General features: G+C 31.1%; 2 protein-coding genes across 3 annotated transcripts; both read left to right on the top strand.

Annotated features, from left to right (window-relative positions):
- Positions 1-401: 401 nt before the first annotated feature.
- LOC123920010 lies at positions 402-3,098 on the top strand. 2 transcript variants are annotated; one of them, XM_045972079.1, is made up of 4 exons: positions 402-725; positions 950-1,067; positions 1,460-1,646; positions 2,174-3,098. In XM_045972079.1, exons 2-4 carry the CDS (start codon positions 1,035-1,037, stop codon positions 2,713-2,715), a joined length of 762 nt encoding a protein of 253 aa, XP_045828035.1. In that variant the 5' UTR covers positions 402-725; positions 950-1,034; the 3' UTR covers positions 2,716-3,098. The 2 variants fall into 2 exon arrangements, with proteins under 2 accessions (XP_045828035.1, XP_045828034.1); XM_045972078.1 differs by having other exon boundaries at positions 422-729.
- Positions 3,099-16,732: 13,634 nt separating this feature from the next.
- Positions 16,733-22,201, top strand: LOC123920009 (tetraspanin-3-like). Its single transcript, XM_045972077.1, has 2 exons — positions 16,733-17,428; positions 21,709-22,201. The coding sequence occupies exons 1-2, from the start codon at positions 16,916-16,918 to the stop codon at positions 22,051-22,053; spliced, it is 858 nt and encodes a 285-aa protein (XP_045828033.1). The 5' UTR covers positions 16,733-16,915; the 3' UTR covers positions 22,054-22,201.
- Positions 22,202-22,456: the final 255 nt, after the last annotated feature.

The following is a 22,456-nucleotide window of genomic DNA, read 5'->3' as shown; positions in this document are numbered from 1 at the left end:
GCCACCCGAACAACCTTTGAGTTTGAGTTTGGGTTTGGGTGATGATTTCGAGTGTGGGTTTGGTAAGTGTCAAACCCGCACCCATGAGCGCCCGTTGTCATCCCTATTTTACACTACCAAACATAAGAAATAAACCATGCGTAAATATAATTTGCAAAAGTTTACTTCAAATAAATAAACGAAATAAAAAATTACCCCTCAAAAAAGTTTCATACTTGATCAAATAAATAAATTTTATGAAAAAAATACTTTAGTTATATTGCACAATTTTGATCACTAATATCTTTAATTTTCTATTTATAAAAATTATAAAACTTAGATATTTTAAAAATACTCATCGAAACGAATCAAACAAAATCTCATACGCTAATATTTACATCTATATGTTAGTAAAAAGATACGGTCAAAACAATATCGAATAAAACAGGTAGCAGAAGCAATGGGTGGGCTTCTTCAATCCACACCCTATTAGGATGAGTATGGGCCAATGAAGCTAGTCTCCTAATTTTGCTAAAGCTACAATTCCTAAGTTGAATAATCTTTTCCCTGAATTCCCAAAATAATGTTCACGTTCTAGGGATTTGCTTTTCTCCCTGAATCATCATCTGAAGTGCTTGATATATAGCAGCGCAAGCTTCAGCCAACGAAGGGTCTTCACACCCACCCGGCCATTTCCCAAGTCGCTGCTGCAGCCAGCCACCAGGAACCCGTCGGAGTCGCGGAAGGTAGGTAGCTCCCAAACCCCATCGGCCTTCTCTTGCCACAATTAATCTTGATAGTAGCAGCCGCTGCTGTATTCATTCATCTTCCTTCTTTCTTCTCTAGTTCATTGTTTTGCTTCTTCCTTCCACTCTTCTTCTTCTTCTTTCTTGAGTTTGTATTTGTACACAGCAATTTCCGGTCAAGGATTATCACTAATTTATTTATTCATTTATTTTGTGAATTTCAGCATAAGCATCGTTATCTGGTGTTTCTGTTCAACTCATGCAAGTCCTTTACTGCTTGTTGTAAACTTTGAATAACAACTTTCAACTATGGCGCTTTCTGGAACTGCCTTATCCTTCAATGTAAGCTTCTCATTGTTTTAAACCTTAAAACTTTGCTTCTTTTTCTTATTATTTTTTTAGCGGAATTTTGAAGTCTCTTTTATAGGTTCTGTAAAATCACCACTTTAGAGCATTTGTGTGTTGATCAACGATAAATTGATTTAAAACTTCCTGCATATAATCTGTGATGTCCCTACCAATTGAGCTAAGCTCACGAGGACGAAATGATTTATAACTCTAATGGATTGGAAGTTAGTATTTTGTTTACCTAGAATTTCGTTGAATGATTGAAAAAAGGGTGACCTTTTTATGAATTTTACTTAAGGAAATTGTACTTCGTGAAATGCTGAGGAATAAAGATGAAGTTATGTTTTCCCTTTCAATCGTGATTAATTTTGAGTTTTTTCATGAAGGGACTTTCTTCTACTCTCAAGGAGTTTAATTTCTCGCCGGGTTTGTTCATGAATAGTTTTAACAAGCGACATCATGTTTGTCTGTCATCCTTTGAGCCAAATAGGTTGGTTTTTGGAAAAAGTGAAAGAGGAAACCAACTATCTATTTCTCCTAATCAATGCCTCAAGTTTCAAATGAGAAGATTAGGTAAGTTTATTTTGCTTCAACCCTTAAAAATCAATTCAGGGCTCTTTTTGTATAATATTATTATTGAGTAAATCATCATTTTAGTTCCTAAATGTGTAAAGTTGTGTTTACTATAGTATTTGAATGTATTGGAATTGAAATTACAAAAACATCCTCGATTATGTTTGTTGTTAGTGATTTTGTGGACTAAACTTATTAAGAGGAGACATTTAAGGACTATTCTAACTAATGAAAGACACATTAGTGGATCAAACTCTCTAAGGACAGACAAATCCAGGGATGTTTTTGTAACTGTAATACATTCAAGCAATATAGTGAGAGCCCTTGACACGTTCAAGGACCAAAACAACTGTTTATTATAGTTTGTGTCTAGCGAACGAGCATAGAAATTGTTGGTTATTTCTTTCTGTTGTCTTGATTTTGCTGCAGTCTGATTATATTTTCATCCATGGCCCTAAGTATTCTGTACTAACTATTTTACTAAATTTAATGTTTCATTTTATGAAAATGTCCTTGGTTTCTCTCAGGGACACGGCAGGGAGTAAAAAGCGAAGACTCAGAGAGTATGTTGAGTAGCGAGAACATTGCATTAGATGAAAAAACTTTAGAGGAGGAGTTACAGAATGCAATTGCTGAGGAGAATTATGCTAAAGCGGCAGAAATAAGAGATACTCTAAAAAGCCTTCATAAAGATAGCAAGACAGAAGTGCTTGGAGCAAACAGCAAGTTTTATAATTCATTCAGGAATGGTGACCTTGCAGCTATGCAAGCCATGTGGGCGAAAAGGGATGAGGTATGCTGTGTTCATCCTGGTTTGAAAGGAATTTCCGGTTACGACGATGTTATTGAGAGCTGGAATTTTGTATGGGCTAATTATGAATTTCCACTACAAATTAAACTAGAAGATGTTAAAGTCCATGCTAGAGGCGATATGGGATATGTTACATGCATGGAATTTGTAAAGACGAAAGGAGGTAGGTGGGGTGGCCAATTTGTAACGAATGTGTTCGAGAAGATCGACGGCGAGTGGTTTGTTTGTAACCATCATGCTTCACCAGTGGACATATGAATTGATACATAGTGGTGACTTTGTCTTGCATTTCCTCTTACCTCATTTTAACAATTTTTTTGTTACAACTTGAGGACACAAATGATCTTACAAGCTGTGGACTAATGGATTCAGATGAAGTGCCTGCAGCCACAGACCAAACATAATTATGTTTAGGATTTATGTGGTGCAATGATAACTTGTTGCAAAATAGCTAGTTACCCTGTGTATTTTCAGTAATCTCCCTGATTAGTCTTTTATTCTGAGTTATGTTGTTGACACATACACATTATTTGTACCGTACCTATGAACATGTGAAAGCGTTTAAGTCTTATTGGACTTAAGTCTTAACATGGACCAGATAAAACTATGAGTTGTGCTATTTGTAGCTAAGGGAATTTTCCCGATGTGTCACGAAGTGTTTTTTTTTTTTTAATAAAATAAATGATATTCATTCAAATGGATAGAGTACATCGATGCAATATAAACTCGTAATTGTTAAAAACAAAAAGGATAAATCTGCGAACAAATTTACAATATTCGTGTGACAAAGTGTGTTTTATGAGTTAAAAAAGGAGTAAAGCAAAATAGTGATTAAGCTCTGGATTTTGTTAGAACACATGCAGTCACACAAACAAAGGATCTCTACTATTGGATAGGCTTTAAAATACACCTCAAAATGAGTTATCTAATCTTATATTCATAGTCTAACAATATGAATGATTGCATGACTACAAAGAGTCCAAATCACAAATAGGATAGTTTAGTAAGGTCCTGTTAATTATTTTTCAGAAGCTACAAATAAGGGAATTGGATCCTCTCCATCCCCAATTGCCTCCATCTCTCTCCTTCTCCACATATTGGCCATTGGATCAATCCAATGGATGAGAGATTATTAAAAGATAAAAAGACATGTGATTCCAATAAAATGCCCTATTTCACCCTGTTTTTCATTTGGGCGGGATTCATTACACTTTCCCTCTTCTTCTACCACAAACTACCATATCTCTCTTACCATCAAGCTTTCATAATTCTCTTCCACTGAAAGTCAAACACATAAAATGATTCAATCTTTCAAGATTTCTTATGATATTGACGATATCAAGTAGTTTTTTAATAATTTTAACTTCGAAAAATTTATTTCTACGGATACAACAATCATTGGGATAACAATCTGCTACTTTTGATAACCTCAAGAATTTCAAACACATTTGACAAAGACATTTATGACACTTTCAATTTAGAAAATTGTACCCATTGATGAAGAATAAAAAAAATAATTAAAACCTCATACACGAGGAAAGAAAAAAGAAGAGAAAACTAGTGATGACTAATGAGTTGCATACTTGCAGAGAAAAAAGTAAAGGAAGACGATGAGTATGTATTGATACGAACGAGATTGCGAGAAGAAGAGAAATGCTGGCGTTCAACTATGAGGGAGTAGTTACTAGTATGAAGGCAGTTTGACATGGAATTTTATATTTGATTCGAGTGAGGGATACATACGTAGAAGTGAGAATTTGATCATTGATACTTACACATCATTGTATCAACTCATAAATTATCAAGTATTATTGCACCAAATAAAATATGGTTTCTCTCCCAGCCCACCTCAATTCTTTTCTACCCCCAAAAATCCAAGTTTGCCCCTTGCGGTTTGAAACATTTTTGCCAAAAAACTTCGGTTCGTATTCACCGAAGCCAAATATTAGACCATTTCGGTAACTGCAAACCGAACATTAGCGTTTTCGGTACACAAAAAACGAACGTCAGCTTGTTCGGTATCTGCGAACCGAAATGTCCTAGATTTCGGTACGTTGGTCGCTGGAATTAGGCCATTTTCGGTAGAAGTTTACCGAAATAATTGTTTCGGTACCTGCGAACCGAAATGTCCCAGATTTCGGTAAGTGGTTACCGAAATGTCCCAGGGGCAAAAACGAAAATTCAGGGGGTAGAAAAAAATTGAGGGGGGTTGGCAGAGAAACCATCCAAATAAAATATTTCAATACTGGTTACAAGGATATATTGTATGCCGAGAGGATAAGAAGCAACGAGAAAAATTAAGAATTTTGATTATTTTTTTTGGCTTAATAGACCCATAAAGAAAATTATTTTAGAGCTTAAAATTTGGACTTATTATTTTGATATTTGGGCTTAATATTGTTTATTGAGTTCTTCTTTTTGAGCCCCCCCCCCCCCCCCATTTCTCACGTGCCCCCTAAAATGTCTAAAATACCCCATCGCTTTCTAGAAAGCGAACTACGTTCGCAAACTACAAAGCGAGTGACAATTTTTTTTGTCCAACCCTAACGTCTACACCCATCACGCCCCAGGTCAAACAACACCCTGATTTGAAAAAAATAATATTCACTATCTAGGGTCCGAACTAGCCATACACCTAGTTCGCATTCTAGGATGCGAACATACTTACTATATATATATATATATATATATATATATATATATATATATATATATATATAAAGTACCCCACCTTCTTCCTCCCGTTTGAAGAAAACGTAAAAGAACTCCAAAAACCCTCTCAAAAATCTCCAAAACATGAAAATTTCATCAAAATCAACGGTTTGCTGCTCATTGGTGGTTGAAATTGTTAGAATCAGAGATACACAACATAGGAAAAGATAAAAACGGCCAGGGTTTCAATAGAATATCATTGCATTAGCTTAACATTACAAAAAGTTACTAGAGAATATATATATATATATATATAAAACTTAACGGACTCTAAACTATCAGACTCAATGACATAGCATATTATTTTATTATCTAACACCTACTCTCAAACTCATTATGCATCAACAAGAGGCATTGTGAGTTTGTCAAACAAAATACGAAAAACATCTACCAATAAAATAAACTTCTAACACTACCACTCAAGTTAAAGCTTACTAAGCTTTAAGCTTGTTACAAATTAACCCCAAAAATAAATCAAATCGATTAAAATCACGATCAACGGAGAGCAGCCATTCGCAGTCAACAGAGAAACCATCAAAGAGGGGAGAAACAAATCAAATTAATCCAACATCCAATCTAGTCCAGTCCAAAGTCAACCAATCAAAATCGTACCAAATCAAACAAAACCAGACCAAACAGAAGAATCAACCAATAGAGAGAGATGCAATCAAACAGTGCAATCAATCAAAATAAGTGCAATAGGGAGAAGTGCAATGCAATCAGAAGAGAAGTGCAATAGGGAGAACTGCAATGCAATTAGAAGAGAAGTGAAGTGCAATAGGGGGAGAAGTGCAATACAATCAGAAGAAGTGCAATGCAAGAAGAAGTGCAATAGGGAGAGAAGTACAATGCAATCAGAAGAAGTGCAATAGGGAGAGAAGTGCAATGCAATCATAAGAACCAACAGGGAGAAGTGAGAAGTGCAACAAAGAGAAGTACAATGCAATCAGAACTTTTCACAAACACCTTGTGAGCACTATTGTAACTCACCAAACAAACAAATTGAAACTACTCCACACGACCCATAAAAAAATTATCCGAAGCAAAGGCCTTGAAAAGAAGGAAATAGTGGAAACTAATTTTGTATTTCATGCCATACCAAACAAAAATTCAACAAACCCGCTAAATTACTATTACTAAGAAGCAACCTTTGTGAAACGAGCTATTACTCATTGTGTAACGCCTCAGTCTGGCGAGGAGTGGTTGTCGGTGCATGAGGCATGACAATTAGCGGCTCCTGACAGCTTCTAGGCAAAAACGAATCACATCGGAATGAGAGGGATCCTGAGACCGTGCAGGTATGAGACTGCATGGTTGAAGGAAGACATATAAGAATTGTTTTGTACTACCTATATCAACAAGATGCATCTTCTTTTCGGTAGCTCATTCGATAAGAACTCCACAGTTAAGCATGCTTGACTTGGAGTAGTCTTTGGATGGGTAACCTTCTGGGAAGTTTCCTAGGATACGTGTGAGTGAGGACAAGCCACGCTGAAAAGACTCGTGTTGGTTTGTAGGGTCAGTCGACAATGCGTAAAGACTTATGCGATGGTACACATTGCAACAATTAACTATGAGAAGAGGGACCAAAATTAACCTGTGACAATTTCTACTCACAGCAAACCAAAGGAAAAGACAACACACGCACATGATACTTACGGTACGTGCTCGACCGATCAACAACATGCAAGAGGATCAACAAACATTTTTTTCTTTCGATAGAACCAATCAACAACAAAAAACAAAACAAACATATATTCCCAAATTATTGGGAACTCGGTAGCGGAACAACAACATACCATTTAAGGAGGATCGAAATAAGCTCTGATACCATGTTAGAATCAAAGATACACAAAATATGAAAAGAGAAAAACGGCTAAAGTTTCAATAGAATATCATTGCATTAACTTAACATTACAACAAGTTACTAGAGAATATACATAAAACCTAATGGACTCTAAACTAACAGGCTCAATAACATAGCCTATTATTTTATTTTTGGTATACAAAGGGGGGCAGAGCCCAGCCTATTATTTTATTATCTACCAGAAATCACCTATAAGGAGCAAGGATCAAAGCATCAAACAAGAGGTAAGTCCACATTTCATCGAAGCTTCAAGATTTTTTGCCTTTTTTTCCTAAATGGTTGAATTCGCTTTCTAGGAAACGAACCATGTGTATATCTTTTTGTGTGTGTTTTTGTTCATCTTTAAAAAAGTTTTTAAAATCCAAAAACACAATTCAATCTCCTTCTCGTATTTTTCTCACCTTCAATTTTCTATCATCGTCACAAAAACTTGTCTTTTTTCAATTCACACTCACAGTTAAAATCCTCTAAAATAATACTACTTTCGTCCCTAATTATAAGACTATGTTTGACCACTGCACGTACGCCAATGCACAAATTTGATCACTAATATCTTTAATGGTTTATTAGTAAAAATTATAAAAATTTAATATTTTGAAAATACTCATAAAAAATTTGAACAAGATCTTATATGCTATTATTTACATTTATATATTATTAAAAAAATACAGTCAGAACAAGATAAATATATAGTACATTTTTGTTAAACAATACTTTATAATTAGGGACGGAGAACTATGAGTTGAAGGAAACCCAGAAAAATTACAATGTGAATGAATGAGGAGTTAATTAGTGGGTAGGTACAAAGGACAAGCTTTCCTGAGCCTCTTGAAAAATAAAACGGTAAAAGACTATTTTTATTTTATTATAATAAAATGAATAAAAAATAAAATAAAAATTTAAATATGTTTTTTTTTGTTTAAAATTTAAATATTTTTTTTAGTCCTTTTTTGCATTTTCTCAGAGTTTTGCCCTGTGAAATTATCTTCTTTCTTGTAGTTAATAAATGAATGTGATATATTTACTTTGAAATAATTTACTTTAGATAAATTAATTAAATATTTTTTCATTAGAACTAGTTGTAAAAATGTATATTTAATTTATATTTTAAAATTGATAATACTAATAAAATTAATCTAACCACAAACCCTAAACCCTACTAGTGAGCTCCCTATAAATATGTACTCGAGTTCTCCTTAACATTACATTGACGGCGCTTCCTCAAAACTGCAGACTTCATTTTCTCTTCTCTTGATATATTGTAAATAAGATCTTTCACCTTATAGTATTGATTCATACATTCTAACATGTCAATTGAATTGATTATATGTTTGGGAGTGGGACATCTCTTGCTACTTCATTCTACTCAAGTCAATAGAATATACTTGGTAAATATCAGGTGATTTATCTAATTTTATCATCAATTTCATATATTTTATTGTTGGCATATTTTCTCCTATTTAATCTTTTGTTTTTTTGTTTCCTCCAGATCCACGTGAAAAACAACAAAACCCAGTTCATTGAATGTCATTTCAAGCTTCATCAAATAAGAACTATTAATGTCGTTTTACATATGCACATCTTATTTGTTATGGTTTGCTATATCGTTCAATGTGTTATTTTCCAACGTAAATCTCCAACGATTGTGATTTTCGTGATGATTAGAAAAGGTAAAATAATATACATAAATCTCATTCAGTGTTATTATTATAATTTAATTTTGTGGTATGTGTTTTGATTTGATGAGTCCATTTCGTTTATTTCAAAAACTGATACACATATTTAAATCTCCTTCATTATTATTATACAAATCCATTTGGTATTGTATCATGAATAAGACTCAAGAAGAAATAGTTCATACCAAAGAACTTGGTGAAATCTTTAGAGGCCATTTATATGTAAGTATTGAGCAATCTACTTTCTTTATTAATAATTCTATTTAAAATGTACAAGAGTAGATCTATAGTTATAGTTAATTTTATGGATCTTTCTTGTGACCCAACACAAGGCTAATTACAATATTGTTGAACAATGTGTCGGGAAATAATAAAGGAAAAATCAATATTTACTTATTTACTAAAATAAATAAATAAATTATATTTTGATTTTTTCTTGGTTATTTCCAGACACATTGCTCAAAAGTATTGTAATTAGCCTTATGCGAGTCAGAAGAAAGATGCATAAAATTAACTATAAAATTAACTATAGATCTAGCTACTCTTGTACATTTCAAATAGAAATGTTAATAAAAAATTGAAAGAAAACAGATTGTTTAATACTTACATGATATGACTTCTAAGAATCTCACCCAATTCATTTGTATAAACTATTTCTTCTTGAGGGTTATTCATGATAAATATGATAAGGATTTATGTATAGTGGTTTATGAAATAAACAAAATGAACTCATCAAAATCTAAAACACATACCTCAAAAATTACTTTCATTGATATAAATAAACGTTAGTAGAGTGTCATTGAAACTCACTTGAGTTGGTCCGTGTTATTGGCTTGAGACGTGGTATGCTCCTCCTTATAATCTTAGTTTCGATTTTCTATAATACCGAATTCAGGTGAGTTAACTTAGCTGCTGATTCTTAAAAGAAAAAAATAGAGTGTCATTGACATAATAAATTGTAATAGATGAAAATGTTCATTGAATAAGATGCCAGCATCGTCACTCATAGTGAAATAGTCCGACATATATTACCTATTTAAACATGAGTTTGTATTATAAATTTAGCTTTATGAAATTTTTTATTTTATTTCAATATTAACTTTTAAACACGTTCAACTTATACTCACCTTTACAAATTTATGAATTATGAAGCATTACAGGGAATACACCTTCAAGTTTGATTCTTGAATAAGGTGCAAACCATTCTAAGATAACTGTCTTACACTTGCACTCCATTCCTATATTTTATGGAAAGACATGTAAAAGTACGAAATAACAATTTAATTTCAGTTCTTCTTAATTACATGATAATGAGAAGCAAGTCATTTATTATTTTAATCTAAATTGTTCTTGAGTTCTATGACAAATATATTTAATTTCAGATAAAAACTTGAGTTCTATTACAAATATTTAATTTCAGATCTAATATAACTTAGGGTGTCGGTCGAAAGGATATTGGGTACATAGCTGACGCAGAAACATTGATGTATATTGAGATGAATCTCAGGCTCAATTTTGTCCACCGTAGAATCACATTGAGGCCAAAGAAGGCACAAACAAGTCAACTCATTTCACATATCGGAGGCTCAATAGGCAGTAGGATTTGGATCCCCTCTCTCCCTCTCACTCTCTCTCTCTCCTTTTTAATTCCTAATGTTTACTGTTAGCTTAGCATTATTTTGACAGAAACTATTAGCTTATCATATTTAGGCTAAGGCCCCGTTTGGATTAGCTTATTTTTGAGCTTATGCGAACAGCTTATGTAATATAAATTAGGTTTTATGCTATTTTATAAGTTCACACTAGTGAAAATTGTATTTTTATAAGCTATTTTATCATAAATTACATTGACAAACTTATAATAATACATAAAAATTGCATAAGTTGTTTGGATAAGCTCAAAAATAAGTTAATCCAAACAGACATTAATTTATTTTTATTTAATGGTGGTGCTATTGGGTTCAAATACCAAGCCCATCGCATTTGTTTCACGAGTCTATTTTGTTACTTATTTATTTCTTTGCTTTTATTCTTTCTTTAGGGATTTTTATTGTTAAAACAAAAATATTAAATTTTATCGATTATTAGTTGGTTCAGTAGTTATTGGCGTTAGACATGGTAGAGATGATCACGATTCGATCCCCAACAACTGTGATCGTGAGAAGCATAAAACCACTTGATAGCCTCTGTTGCAATTGAGCAGTTTTTGCCTTCAAGTTCATTCCATTTTGCATTTACTAGCCCCGTTGACTTTTTTGACTAAAACTTTATTATGTGACATTTTGAAACTTGATTTTGCACAATTAATTAGAGGTAATTGTTTTTTAATACTACCTTCATCCCTAATTATAAGACCCTGTTTGACCACTGAACGTACGCCAATACACAATTTTGATCACTAATATCTTTAATTGTTTATTAGTAAAAATTATAAAAATTTAATATTTTGAAAATACTCATCAAAATAAATTGAACAAGATCTTATATGCTAATATTTATATTTATATATTATTAAAAAAATATGGTCAAAACAAGGTAAATGAATAGTACATTTTTGTCAAACAGGATCTTATAATTAGGGATAGAAGTAGTAATTGTTTTTTAATAGATGTCATAGGATGCCAATACATTCCCTGTGCATAATTGACTCGAACTTGACATTTTGGTTTTTTTTATAAGCCTCGAACTTGACATTTGGTTTCAAAGATTTTTTTTTTGTCTGTCTAAAAGAGTTTATCCGACATTTTCCCTATTTTAATAAACTTTGTTGGCGACTTCATTATTTTCGAGCAACCCTCAAATTTTAAGGCCACGACAACAAGAAACTAGTTCCATTTTTTGTGTAACTATGACTGATCAAAAAGTAAAATTTTGTTTCGCAAATTTCTCTAGGTGGCTTGGTTTGCTGCAAAAATGCATTTTTATTTCAATTACAAAAACTTTGGCCATCAAATATTCGTTAGGACAAGTGGCGAATTATTATACAAGGGTGTTTGAGAGTTTTCCAAGCACATCATCTCTAGTATCCTAATTTTGTTCGAAAAAATTTAAAATTTCAAAAAAAATATTTGAATCTGGTTCGGGGATCAGTTCTGATATGAAGTGGTTCAGCCCTCTTAATCGCAGTTGCGAGGAATCGAACATCGATCCTCCCTATCAAATTTAGCGTTAATCACCACTAAACCAACTAAACGATTGGTATTAGTCTTTTCGGTTTAACCTTTTCTTTTTACGAGACTTTTTAGTTTAACTTGTATCATTAATAATTAATATATTATTCTAATTAAGATTATATTTATATGTTAAAAAAATAAACAAACAAAAAATGAAAAAAAGAAAAGCAGCTGTAGTGTTGCAGCTTACCGATTCCTTAATAAGTTTCCACCAAATTTACACTCTATCAAAAAGGTGAGCCTCTTCTTCCCAATCCAATCCCATCCCTGCAAATTCAGTTTCCTTGCCAAAACATACAATAATCCAAACTTAAAATTATTCAACGGTCACAAACATTCATCAATTTAGTCTATAAATTGAGAGAAAAAAAATATATATAAAAAAGAGAGGGTTTGGAACTGAGAAAGAAAGCTGAAAAAGTGAAGAAAATCATAGAGGAGAAATGGTTTTGATTGGTAAAAAGGTTAGTTTATTAGATTTCGTAAATGTCTTCAATTGGCTGTTGTTAGTATTGATTTGTAATCTATATAACTTTACTCATTTCATAGGTTAGAAATCTTTATGTTTCTGTTGCAAATTTATATGTCAAAATGTTGAGTTGTTATCCCAATATCAATTTTAGTCGTTAAAGTACTTGATTTTGGGGGTGGATATCCTTCGTCTTCCCTCTTGTGTGTAAATATACACGCCTGTTGTTTGGTATCCATTCATTTTGCTCTGATTCTTATTGCTGATCGTGTTGTTATGTTATCTATGTTTTCAATTCTTTGTGTGACATTGTGCGTTGATTTTCGGAAAAAATAGTAGACACCTCCGATTCTCTGTGCGACGTTATGACTAAAAAGGACTCTTGGAGGTTTAGGGTTAGGATTGCTAGATTACGACATGTATCTAGTTTCCTTAAGGCTGAACAGATCAACTCTATGAAATGATGCTCATCTGCTGAAATGAGCGACTCAAGAACCCTTAGCATGGAGTAAACATAAGCATGGAGGCAAAACTATATGAAGCCTTTTACTTGTTTGAAGAGGTTGACATAAGGATGGAGGTAGGAAGGCATGTGATTATGGTTGCTACTACTGGTTTATGCACAACTACAGCCAGCAAATGTGATTTGAGTGGCTAACTTTTAATTGATCTTTTAAAGTAACAATGGATAGTATGATAACTAATTATATTCTTTTAATTGATTTTTTTAGCATGATATCATATGTAATATGAAGTTTAGGAGATATCATGATGAGCAAGCTTAGAAGATAATTAATGAGTTTGTTGATGATTCAAGAGTTTACCTGTTACATTTATAGTGTAAAGGAGTTGCAATATAAGCACACTCTCATTAGATCACAGGAGATTAGCGCAGACGTGAGAGCGGCCCTCCGCTTTTTTGGATTTTAGGACCGGCATATTTCATTGTCGTAGAAATTTAGAGTGTGTTTGGATGAAGTAATTAGAAATTTTAGAGGATTTAAAATTCTAAGCAATTCAAATGATTGTATTTGAATTACCTTCATTTTAAAATGTGTGTTTGGATAGACTAATATGAGATTTCATTGTGAATATTTTGGGCCACTTTTATAAATTTTGAAAGTTTTAGGTCAAATTTAAAAAATAGGGACCAATTTGCAATTTTCAAATTTTTAAATGACCAATTTGCGAATTTTTAGGGACCAATTTACAATTTTTTGAAAAAATTAGGTGTCAATTTGCAATTTTAAAAATATTATAGGGGTTAATTTGAAAATATTGAAACATATGGAAGGAATTCCAAATTCCTACTTTTTGGTGTCATTTAAAATTCCTTAAATTTAACCTTGACAAAATACTTCATAAATCCCAACATTTTAAAAATTTTTCCAAATTAATCATACAAACAATAGATGAATAGAATTTAGAACAAAGAATTAAAATTATCTCAAAACAATACTTTACCTCAGAATATTTCTCCATCCAAACACTCTTAAAAAAAATTGGAGGGTAAACATGTTGAAACTCTAAATAAATTTGGTGACATGGACATGCCAACATTATTTGCTCAATATCCTGCACACCTTACTTCGTGAGCTACTTCAACTCTTATTTATTTGATTTTTTTTTTTTATTAACTTTATAGTTTTCAGAGAAATGGTGCTCCGATAGACTTCAATTACTTTTCTAATTCATTCAATACACCCAATTTGATTTTAGATTTTATTTTGCTTATGTGGTCATCATCAGTAAATATATGTAAAAATTAAAACTATCTCTCTAAAGAATTTAACGGCAAAATTTACATACATTGGGTGCTTATAAGAAATAAAAAATAATAATATGCACTTCAACTTTGTATCATCTAAATTGTACTCACTCCATCCGAAAACAATTGTTCCTGTTGACTGTTGACATTTATTTTTAACCGTATTTTTTTACTAATGTATAAAGATAAATATTAGCAAATTTGTTTGATTTGTACAATATTAAATTTTTATAATTTTTCATAAAAGAAAACTAAAAATATAAATTATTCAAATTATGCATTGATATACGTAAAGGACGTTTTGAGACGAATGTAGTACTGCTTACGTGATTAAATTTCACACTCTTGTCTTATCACATGTTAAATTGAGTACATAGACTTTTGTCAAAAAAAAAACAAAAACTTTTTTTTTTTTTTTACATCAATCAAAATCAATACATAGGCTCTGTTTGGTAAGACCATATTTTGAACTTATATTAATTTATAAGTTCATATGGTAAAAAAAAGCCTTGTTTGAAAAATATTTTTTAAAAAAAACTTATAATTTATTTTATTAGCTTATAACTTATTTTTCAAATGTTATTTCAAGTAGTTTATGAGTTTATAGCTTATAATTTTTTCTTTCAATTTTATCTGTGCTATCTTACTTGAAAAAAATAAAATTAATTAAACATATATATTTTATATAATTTCCTACTTATAAGCTAGTTTAACCGTTAATTTTACTATACATTACAAATTCAATCAATTAACTTATTCGCTATGTATGCATTAAGATGCTGTAATTTATCAACAAACACAACATACTAATATCGAGTGTGACACAAAGTCTCATTCATCATCAATCTCACTAAGAAAAAGAAAGTATTTATGTTTGTGTTAGAGGTCGACACAAAAGTCCAAAGAAATTAATAACGCAACTACTATGAAAGTTACATAATGCTTGTTTGTGTCAATGGTCGACGCAATACTCCAAAACAATGTGACGCATTTACCAAGAAACCAGAATATGCATACTTCGCTGAAATTACATTCATGGCATTTACTATATCAAGTACTACTGTATTCGCTATGTTTGATACAGAAAGAAAGTATTCACTATATTCAACGATGAGTAAAACAGTTAGTTATTGGGTCTTGTTAACATGTGCACACATGATAAAGTATCTTAATATAGAAATTTAACATTTAATGATACAAGACATTTAATGCTTGAAAAGTTAAAATACACAAATTCTAAGACATAATTTCTATTTTTACTACCTTAACATGTGCCATATATGTACATGTTAACATTCTCCTAGTTTATTTTGCACACATCAGAAAAAGATATTTATACTTTGACCAGGAAAAAATAAGATATTTGTAAAAAATATATATATAGATCAAGAAAATAGATTAAACGCAGATACAAAATGAAACAAAAAAAAAAAAAAAAAGAAACACACATAGTCTAATTAATTATATCTTCTTATAATCCCACAGTGTGAGTGTAATGAGTCACAAATATGTTATGAGAAGATCATTTATCAATGACAGGTGATGTATTATAAAAAGGAAAATGATATTTATAGTGAAGGAATACTTCACGAAATTACACCAATCATGTGCAGAGTTTTTTTTTGGCTGTTTTAGTACTTCCTTCGTCCAAATTTGATTGACACGGTTAACTGTTGTGCACTATTCACACATGTTGTTTTGACATTATTTTTCTACTAATAAACAAAAATAAATATTAGCATATAAGATGTTGTTTGATTCGTCTCGATGAGTATTTTCAAAATATCAAATTTTTATAATTTTTACTATTATACAATTAAAAATATTAATCGTCAAAGTTATGCATCGATATGCATAAAACAGTCAACTGTGTCAATCAATTGGGACGGAACACAACACATCATATTAACTAGTTACTCTTTCTCTCTCCAAATGACACATGTCTCCATCTCTATAGTGTGTATTATGTGAAAACAAAGTGTTATCCTCTTCAAACAAACACCATTGCATTTATGTTCAGCAAACACCATTTTTCTCTCCTCTTTTTTCATGTCTTCTCTTCTTCACTTTTGTTTCTTGGTTCCCTTCCATACTTCAAATTTCTTTGTTAGTTGATTTTGTTCCCTTCCATTATCTCTATAAGTTTGCTTTTTTGTGGAGTTTTGCTTCATGTGTAGTTGGTTGGATAGCAAGTTTTGGGTGCGGGAAGTAGTTCTTTAGATTTAGTAGTTCTTTGTTGAGTGTATTTTTGTACTAATATGTATATGTAAATATTAACATATGAGATGTTGTTTGATTTGTTTCAATGAGTATTTTCTAAATATATAATTTTAATAATTTTTCGTAATAGATAATTTAAATTGTCAAAAAAAAATAGATAAGTCAAAATATTAATGATTAAAATTTTGCATCGACAAACATAAAAATGATCAACTAAATCATTTATTTTGAGAAGGATCGAGTATTTAAAATTTGCATTGAAACTATACAATTATTCGAAAAAAAATTGAAGTTATTAAAAAAATATCTTGAACCAACCAAAACCAAACCCCGCCCCAAGTGACATCAATTCAAAATAAAAAAACCAAGATATTTCAGTAATTTCATCAATATTAAATATACACACCCCTACGCGTTTACCAAGCCCCTAAATAAAGTAATCAATCAAATTAACACACTTCAACTACCAAACTCCATCTATAAATCTCGAGTCACATTCATAACAATCACAAACAAAACCAACTCTAGCAAAAAAAAATCCCTAGCAAAAAATTGAAAGCAAAAAAAAAAAAGATGAGAACAAGTAATCACTTAATTGGAGTACTAAACTTCCTAACATTTTTACTCTCAATTCCAATCCTAGGTGGTGGAATCTGGCTAAGCAGCAGAGCAAACAACACAGATTGTTTAAAATTCCTTCAATGGCCACTAATCATAATTGGCATAAGCATCATGGTTGTTTCATTAGCCGGTTTCGCGGGGGCGTGTTATCGGAACACTTTTCTTTTACGTTTCTACCTTGTTGTCATGTTCTTAATTATTGCAGTACTAATTGGATTTATAATATTTGCTTATGTTGTAACGGATAAAGGAGAAGGAAGAAGGATGATGAATAGAGGGTATTTGGATTATAATTTGAATGATTATTCTGGTTGGTTAAAGGATCGTGTTAAGAGTGATGAGTATTGGGGGAAGATTAGTTCTTGTATTAGAGATTCTAAAACTTGTAGGAAATTGGCTAGGAATTTTAATGGTGTTCCTGAGACTTCTGATATGTTCTTTCAAAGAAAACTCAATCCTATTCAGGTATGTTTCTACATTATTTTTCCTTTTTTTTCTTCTTTGGTTTATCTGGATCTATTTCTTCTTTTAATGCTAAATTAATAGTGGTATTTAATTTGTTTGGTTTTTTAGAAAAATGTATGATGAGATCAGAATTTAGAAATTTTGGGATTGTTTTTCTTTCGGTAGTCTAATGGTCAGACTCATTCATTTTAAGTGTATAGAAGTGAGAAATACCGGTTCCAACTTTAACCTCTCCAATAATCAAACTTCGATCCCTCTACTAACATTCTTAATAACTATTAATCACTCTAATCAAGGTCTTTAACATTTAAGAAGAAGCGAAGTACTAATCAATATTTTAAAAATTGAACTAGAGATAAAATATGAGATTTTACCAATTTTTAGTTGGTACAGTGGAATATGAAGTTCGAACTTCGACCCTTCAATAATCAAGTTTTATTTTTTCTAATAATGTCTCTAATAACTATCAACTGAAGTAGACTTTTTGAAATTCTAGTTTGGAGTTTTTTAGGAATATACTCTAAGTAAAGTCTTTAACATGTATGAAACCACAAGAAGAAGTAAAGTACTAATCCATATTTTAGAAATTTGATTGAAGATAGAATTGGTGAGATTTTTTGTTCATGAGTTCAATCGACTCAACAACTATAGTTAAATTAGATAACAAAAAAATAAATAATTCAAAAGATAATAACCATTAAAATAAACATTAAAATGTAAAATATGAAATAAAATGATTTAACCTCATTTAACCTAATTTCTAATTTAACCAACCAATTTATCCAGTTCAATTTTTAAAACATTTAATTTTAACCACTTGAGGTACACATAATGTCAACAAAAAAATTGTATTGTTAAAGAAAAGTATGGGTTGTTACTTTGGAGAGAAACAAATTGAAAAGTTTGAAGTTCATTTGTCTGATTAAATTGGTAGATCTAACTTCAACCATAGATCTCTCTCTGTATGGAACCCTATAGCTGTAGCATGTGGGCATGATGGGTTTTGACTCATCAATCTCCTAAAGTTATGGCTCTTTATGTGTCTAATTTAATACAACCCCATGTTAATGGATTACTATAAAATAAATTAAGTAGAAAAAAAAACGACTTTGACAAAATGGCATAACTAACAATAATGTAGTTTTCATAATTGATGAACATTATTTAGTTTGATATTATAGTGGCATCACTATTTGATACCAAATGTGTCATCATCACATATGTTTTGTTTGGAATGTTACGTATTTGTCAATAGCTTATATCACATGGAAGAAGAAAAAAATGAATGGTGTTGTGACGATGATATGAGATATTATGGAAATGAGTTGAGACATATGATGGATTAAGGTAGGACCATATACTATATGGGACGGTTGCCACGTTTCTTCCCATAATAGATTAGTAAGATTGAATAAAGGAATTCATAAAATATAACCTATGAGAATGAATGTAATAACTAGTATTCGGACCCGTGCCAAACACGGGTTAAAAAGTCACTATAACGTGGGAACTAAGGTTCAAATTAAAGTACTTCTATTAATTCATTTTAAAAAAATGAAATTTTAATCATTAGACTATTTGATAATATATAAGTATGAGATGGTTGCAAATAAGTTTTTTCATGTAGAATTACTTTAATTTAAAAGGAAAAAATGTGAGTATACAAAACAGGATTTAAATTTTACCTTTAATTTAAAAGGTAAAATAATTTTACACTGTCAATCAATATCAATTATGTTTTTCGCCACGTCACCCCACTTTATTGAGATAACATGGCAAAATGATGATTATTTATTGGACGATCGTGTAAAACTATTTTACACCGTCAGTGTATCAAGTAATCTCTAAAAAAAAATTGTGCAAGCAATTTTTTAAATTTGGTTTGAAAATGTGTGTTTATGTCTTAGATTAGAAAAAAGTTTTGAAACTTGATCCCAAAGTTTTATCTTTTTAGACCGAATTTGAAACTTATGAGACAAAAATTGAAGACTTCGATGAACTTCTATCTTTTCTACTAGTCTTAAATTTTATTTTGATTTTGATAATCTTACAAAAATACTTATAATGATATTTTTTTTGACCATGTCACCGACCTTTTTTCTTTATTGTTAATTACGTAATTGACTATCATTTATATCAACTTTGCGTATGCAATTATACTATTATTGACTTAATTTTTATTTATTTTTGGTTATGTTTGAGCTCTACTACTCCGTCCCAAAATATAAGCAAAAGGAGGTCAACAAAAGTGAATGTATTTGGACTAAATTTTAAACCAAATACATCAACTTTCATTGACCAATTTTTGCTTATATTTTGGGACGGATGGAGTATTTAGTATATACACCCCACCTTTATGCTTTTTGCACTGGCAAACATGATTTGTATATCTAACCTAAAAGTTTGTCACGTTCTACTTTTTACAAGCTCCCCCAACTCACTTATAAGAATGTTCTTAATGTTCTATGATTGGATTGGATACAATTCATATTCATGTAGAATATCTTCTCCCTTTTTTGGCCTTCTATAATTAAAATAGTACATGAATGGGGCCATAGGGGCAACATTATATGTTTGTTAAATTGTGTAGTTTCATGGTGAGAATAATGAAAATGTATTCAAAATTATATTATGGCCCCTCAAGTAAGAAACCAGACTATGATTTCTCTACTAATTTGTGCAGTGTATATGTTAGATGTTAAATTATTGGCAATTTGCTTTTTCAAAAAAAAATTATTGGCAATTTTAAATTAAAGATTAAATTGTTAAATTATTAAATTAATTGTACTTTAAATTTTAATAATGATATGTCATGAAAAAATTATTTGGTTAATGTTACTTAAATTTTTATAAAAAATGGCATAAAAGTGAAAACAGAAAATTTAAAGGACTAAAACTGAAGTCAAAAGTTTTGGTCTAATGGGCTGGAACCACCTGATGCCAGAACCGATTTTCGAACTAGATTAAATTATCAGGTGGAATGGATAAATTAAAAACTAAACTCTTGGTCTAGGGGTCAAGAGATTTATGATTAAGTGTCTGATTTTAAAGATGGTCATAATTAATAATGCTTAAAGTCTTTTTTTTTTGTCAAGTAGTCTAATGGCTAGAAAATTCACCTTAAAGGTGAATTAGTGGAGTGTCCTGAGTTCGAACCCGAACTCCTGCACATATAGTGAGATATCCTACCAACTGAGTTAAGCTCACGGGGACATAATGCTTAAAGTCTTTATTAAAGGATTTCCCACGTTTTCATCTTTTAGTTGATGAGTTGATGATGTTGTTATCTTATAAAGTTTTGGTGTTATCCCCTAATTGGTAGATGAAACAGTGGCAGTATGAATTTGGTCCTTTGATTATGTGAGTGGCAGGTTATGTCGGCATGTAATCCATGCCACAAAACAAAACAAACAAAGCCGATTTTTATGGAAAGCCCATAACATTTTTCTATTGGATAGAAAATAGGAAATTGATTGTACCAAAAAAAAAAAAAAAAAAAATAGGAAATTGAAACAAGACACATGAGATAAAGACAAACAAAATATCATTTCTTTCTAAACCAATTGTAGTTTATACATGTTTGTTTGGTTGGGGGAAAAGGTGGGGGGACTATTTTATATTTCATTGTTTGATTCTCTATATTTTGGACGGGAGCTAAATGTTTTATCATCTAACTTTAGTTCTTTAGGAAGGGATTCTCTCCGATGAATTTTTAATAGAAAGTGTCTACCGTTTAGTGTTGATCATAGTTATTTAATTTCGTCGGACTCATTTGAACAATAGTGAAATAATGGTTGAGATTTCACTGCACCATTATGTTAATGGAGAAAATCCTCTTTGTCTTCAGGAAGAGATTCTCTCTAGTGTATTTCTAATAAAGAGTGTGCAGTGTTGATCATAGCCATTCAATTTTGTATCAAGTGTTCTTCCCTTCTTCAATATTGAAGTGATTTGATTTTTTACCAACATGCAATTACTAGTAGTTCATCTGAGTGGTAAAATACTCAGACACCTTAAATAAGTGACCAGTGTGATTCGATTTTTAACTCATGTATGAAAAGTATGGTTCGTAAGCGAGCATATCTTGTATATTTAATATGTTCTCTGATAGAGATTAATCACTAAAAAACAATGATAGATACTTCGTTCCTATAAGTTATAACATGTTCATCGATCATTTTTTTATGTGATTTGAAGATAGAGAAGAGTTTAAATAAACCATATACCATATGTCATGTGATTTATTCCAATAATGTTACCTTTATTTTCTTTATCTATAGTCTGGTTGCTGCAAGCCTCCAACAGATTGTGGCTATATGTATCAAAATGAAACAGTATGGATCCAAGGAGGAGGACTAATGGGAACCAATCCTGACTGCACTAAATGGAACAATGACCAACAACAGCTTTGTTATGATTGTGATTCTTGCAAAGCTGGTGTACTTGGTAGTCTCAAGAAAAGTTGGAGAAAAGTTTCAGTAATCAATATTGTTGTCATGATCATCCTTGTAATTGTTTACATAATTGCTTATTATGCTTATAGAAACAACAAAAGGATGGATAATGATGAACCTTATGGTGAAGCAAGAATGACAAAGTCACAACCTAGTGCTTTTCATCTTTGATTAATTAACTAAACTTTGTGGCTTTTAGTTATCTATTTTAGGATTTTGGGAATTGGCTTTGTTTTGTATCAAACCTTTGTAGTGTGTATGACTTTGGTTTTAATGTTGCAAGGTGAAAGGTTTATTGTATTTATTATATTTGGTTACAGTTTATTAGCCTCTTGTTTTTGGTTTGAAGATACTCATTTTGTATTTTTGTTTTTTTTTTTTTGACAAATATATAGCTTTGTAAATTAGGAGAAATATTTAATGTTTAGTCATAATAAATGGCCGTTTGGCTCATTTTAGTTTTAGCTAGAAAATTGGAATATTTTGGGTGGATCTATTAAACAGAACAATGGGACAAAAAAACACATGACAAAGAAGTATTGAATAAGTTTTGTTTCATATGATGTTGGTGGAG

Source organism: Trifolium pratense, linkage group LG4 (genome assembly GCF_020283565.1).
Source record: "Trifolium pratense cultivar HEN17-A07 linkage group LG4, ARS_RC_1.1, whole genome shotgun sequence".
NCBI classification, from domain to species: Eukaryota; Viridiplantae; Streptophyta; class Magnoliopsida; order Fabales; family Fabaceae; genus Trifolium; species Trifolium pratense.
Note: the sequence above shows the minus strand (reverse complement) of the source record. Positions and strands in the feature narration are given on the sequence as shown.

Coding starts and splice junctions, on each gene's coding strand:
- LOC123920009 (XM_045972077.1), top strand. CDS start 16,916: ATGAGAACAAGTAATCACTTAATTGGAGTACTAAACTTCCTAACATTT. Junction 17,429..21,708: donor GAAAACTCAATCCTATTCAG/GTATGTTTCTAC, acceptor CTTTATCTATAG/TCTGGTTGCTGCAAGCCTCC.
- LOC123920010 (XM_045972079.1), top strand. CDS start 1,035: ATGGCGCTTTCTGGAACTGCCTTATCCTTCAAT. Junction 1,068..1,459: donor GAACTGCCTTATCCTTCAAT/GTAAGCTTCTCA, acceptor TTTTTCATGAAG/GGACTTTCTTCTACTCTCAA. Junction 1,647..2,173: donor GTTTCAAATGAGAAGATTAG/GTAAGTTTATTT, acceptor GGTTTCTCTCAG/GGACACGGCAGGGAGTAAAA.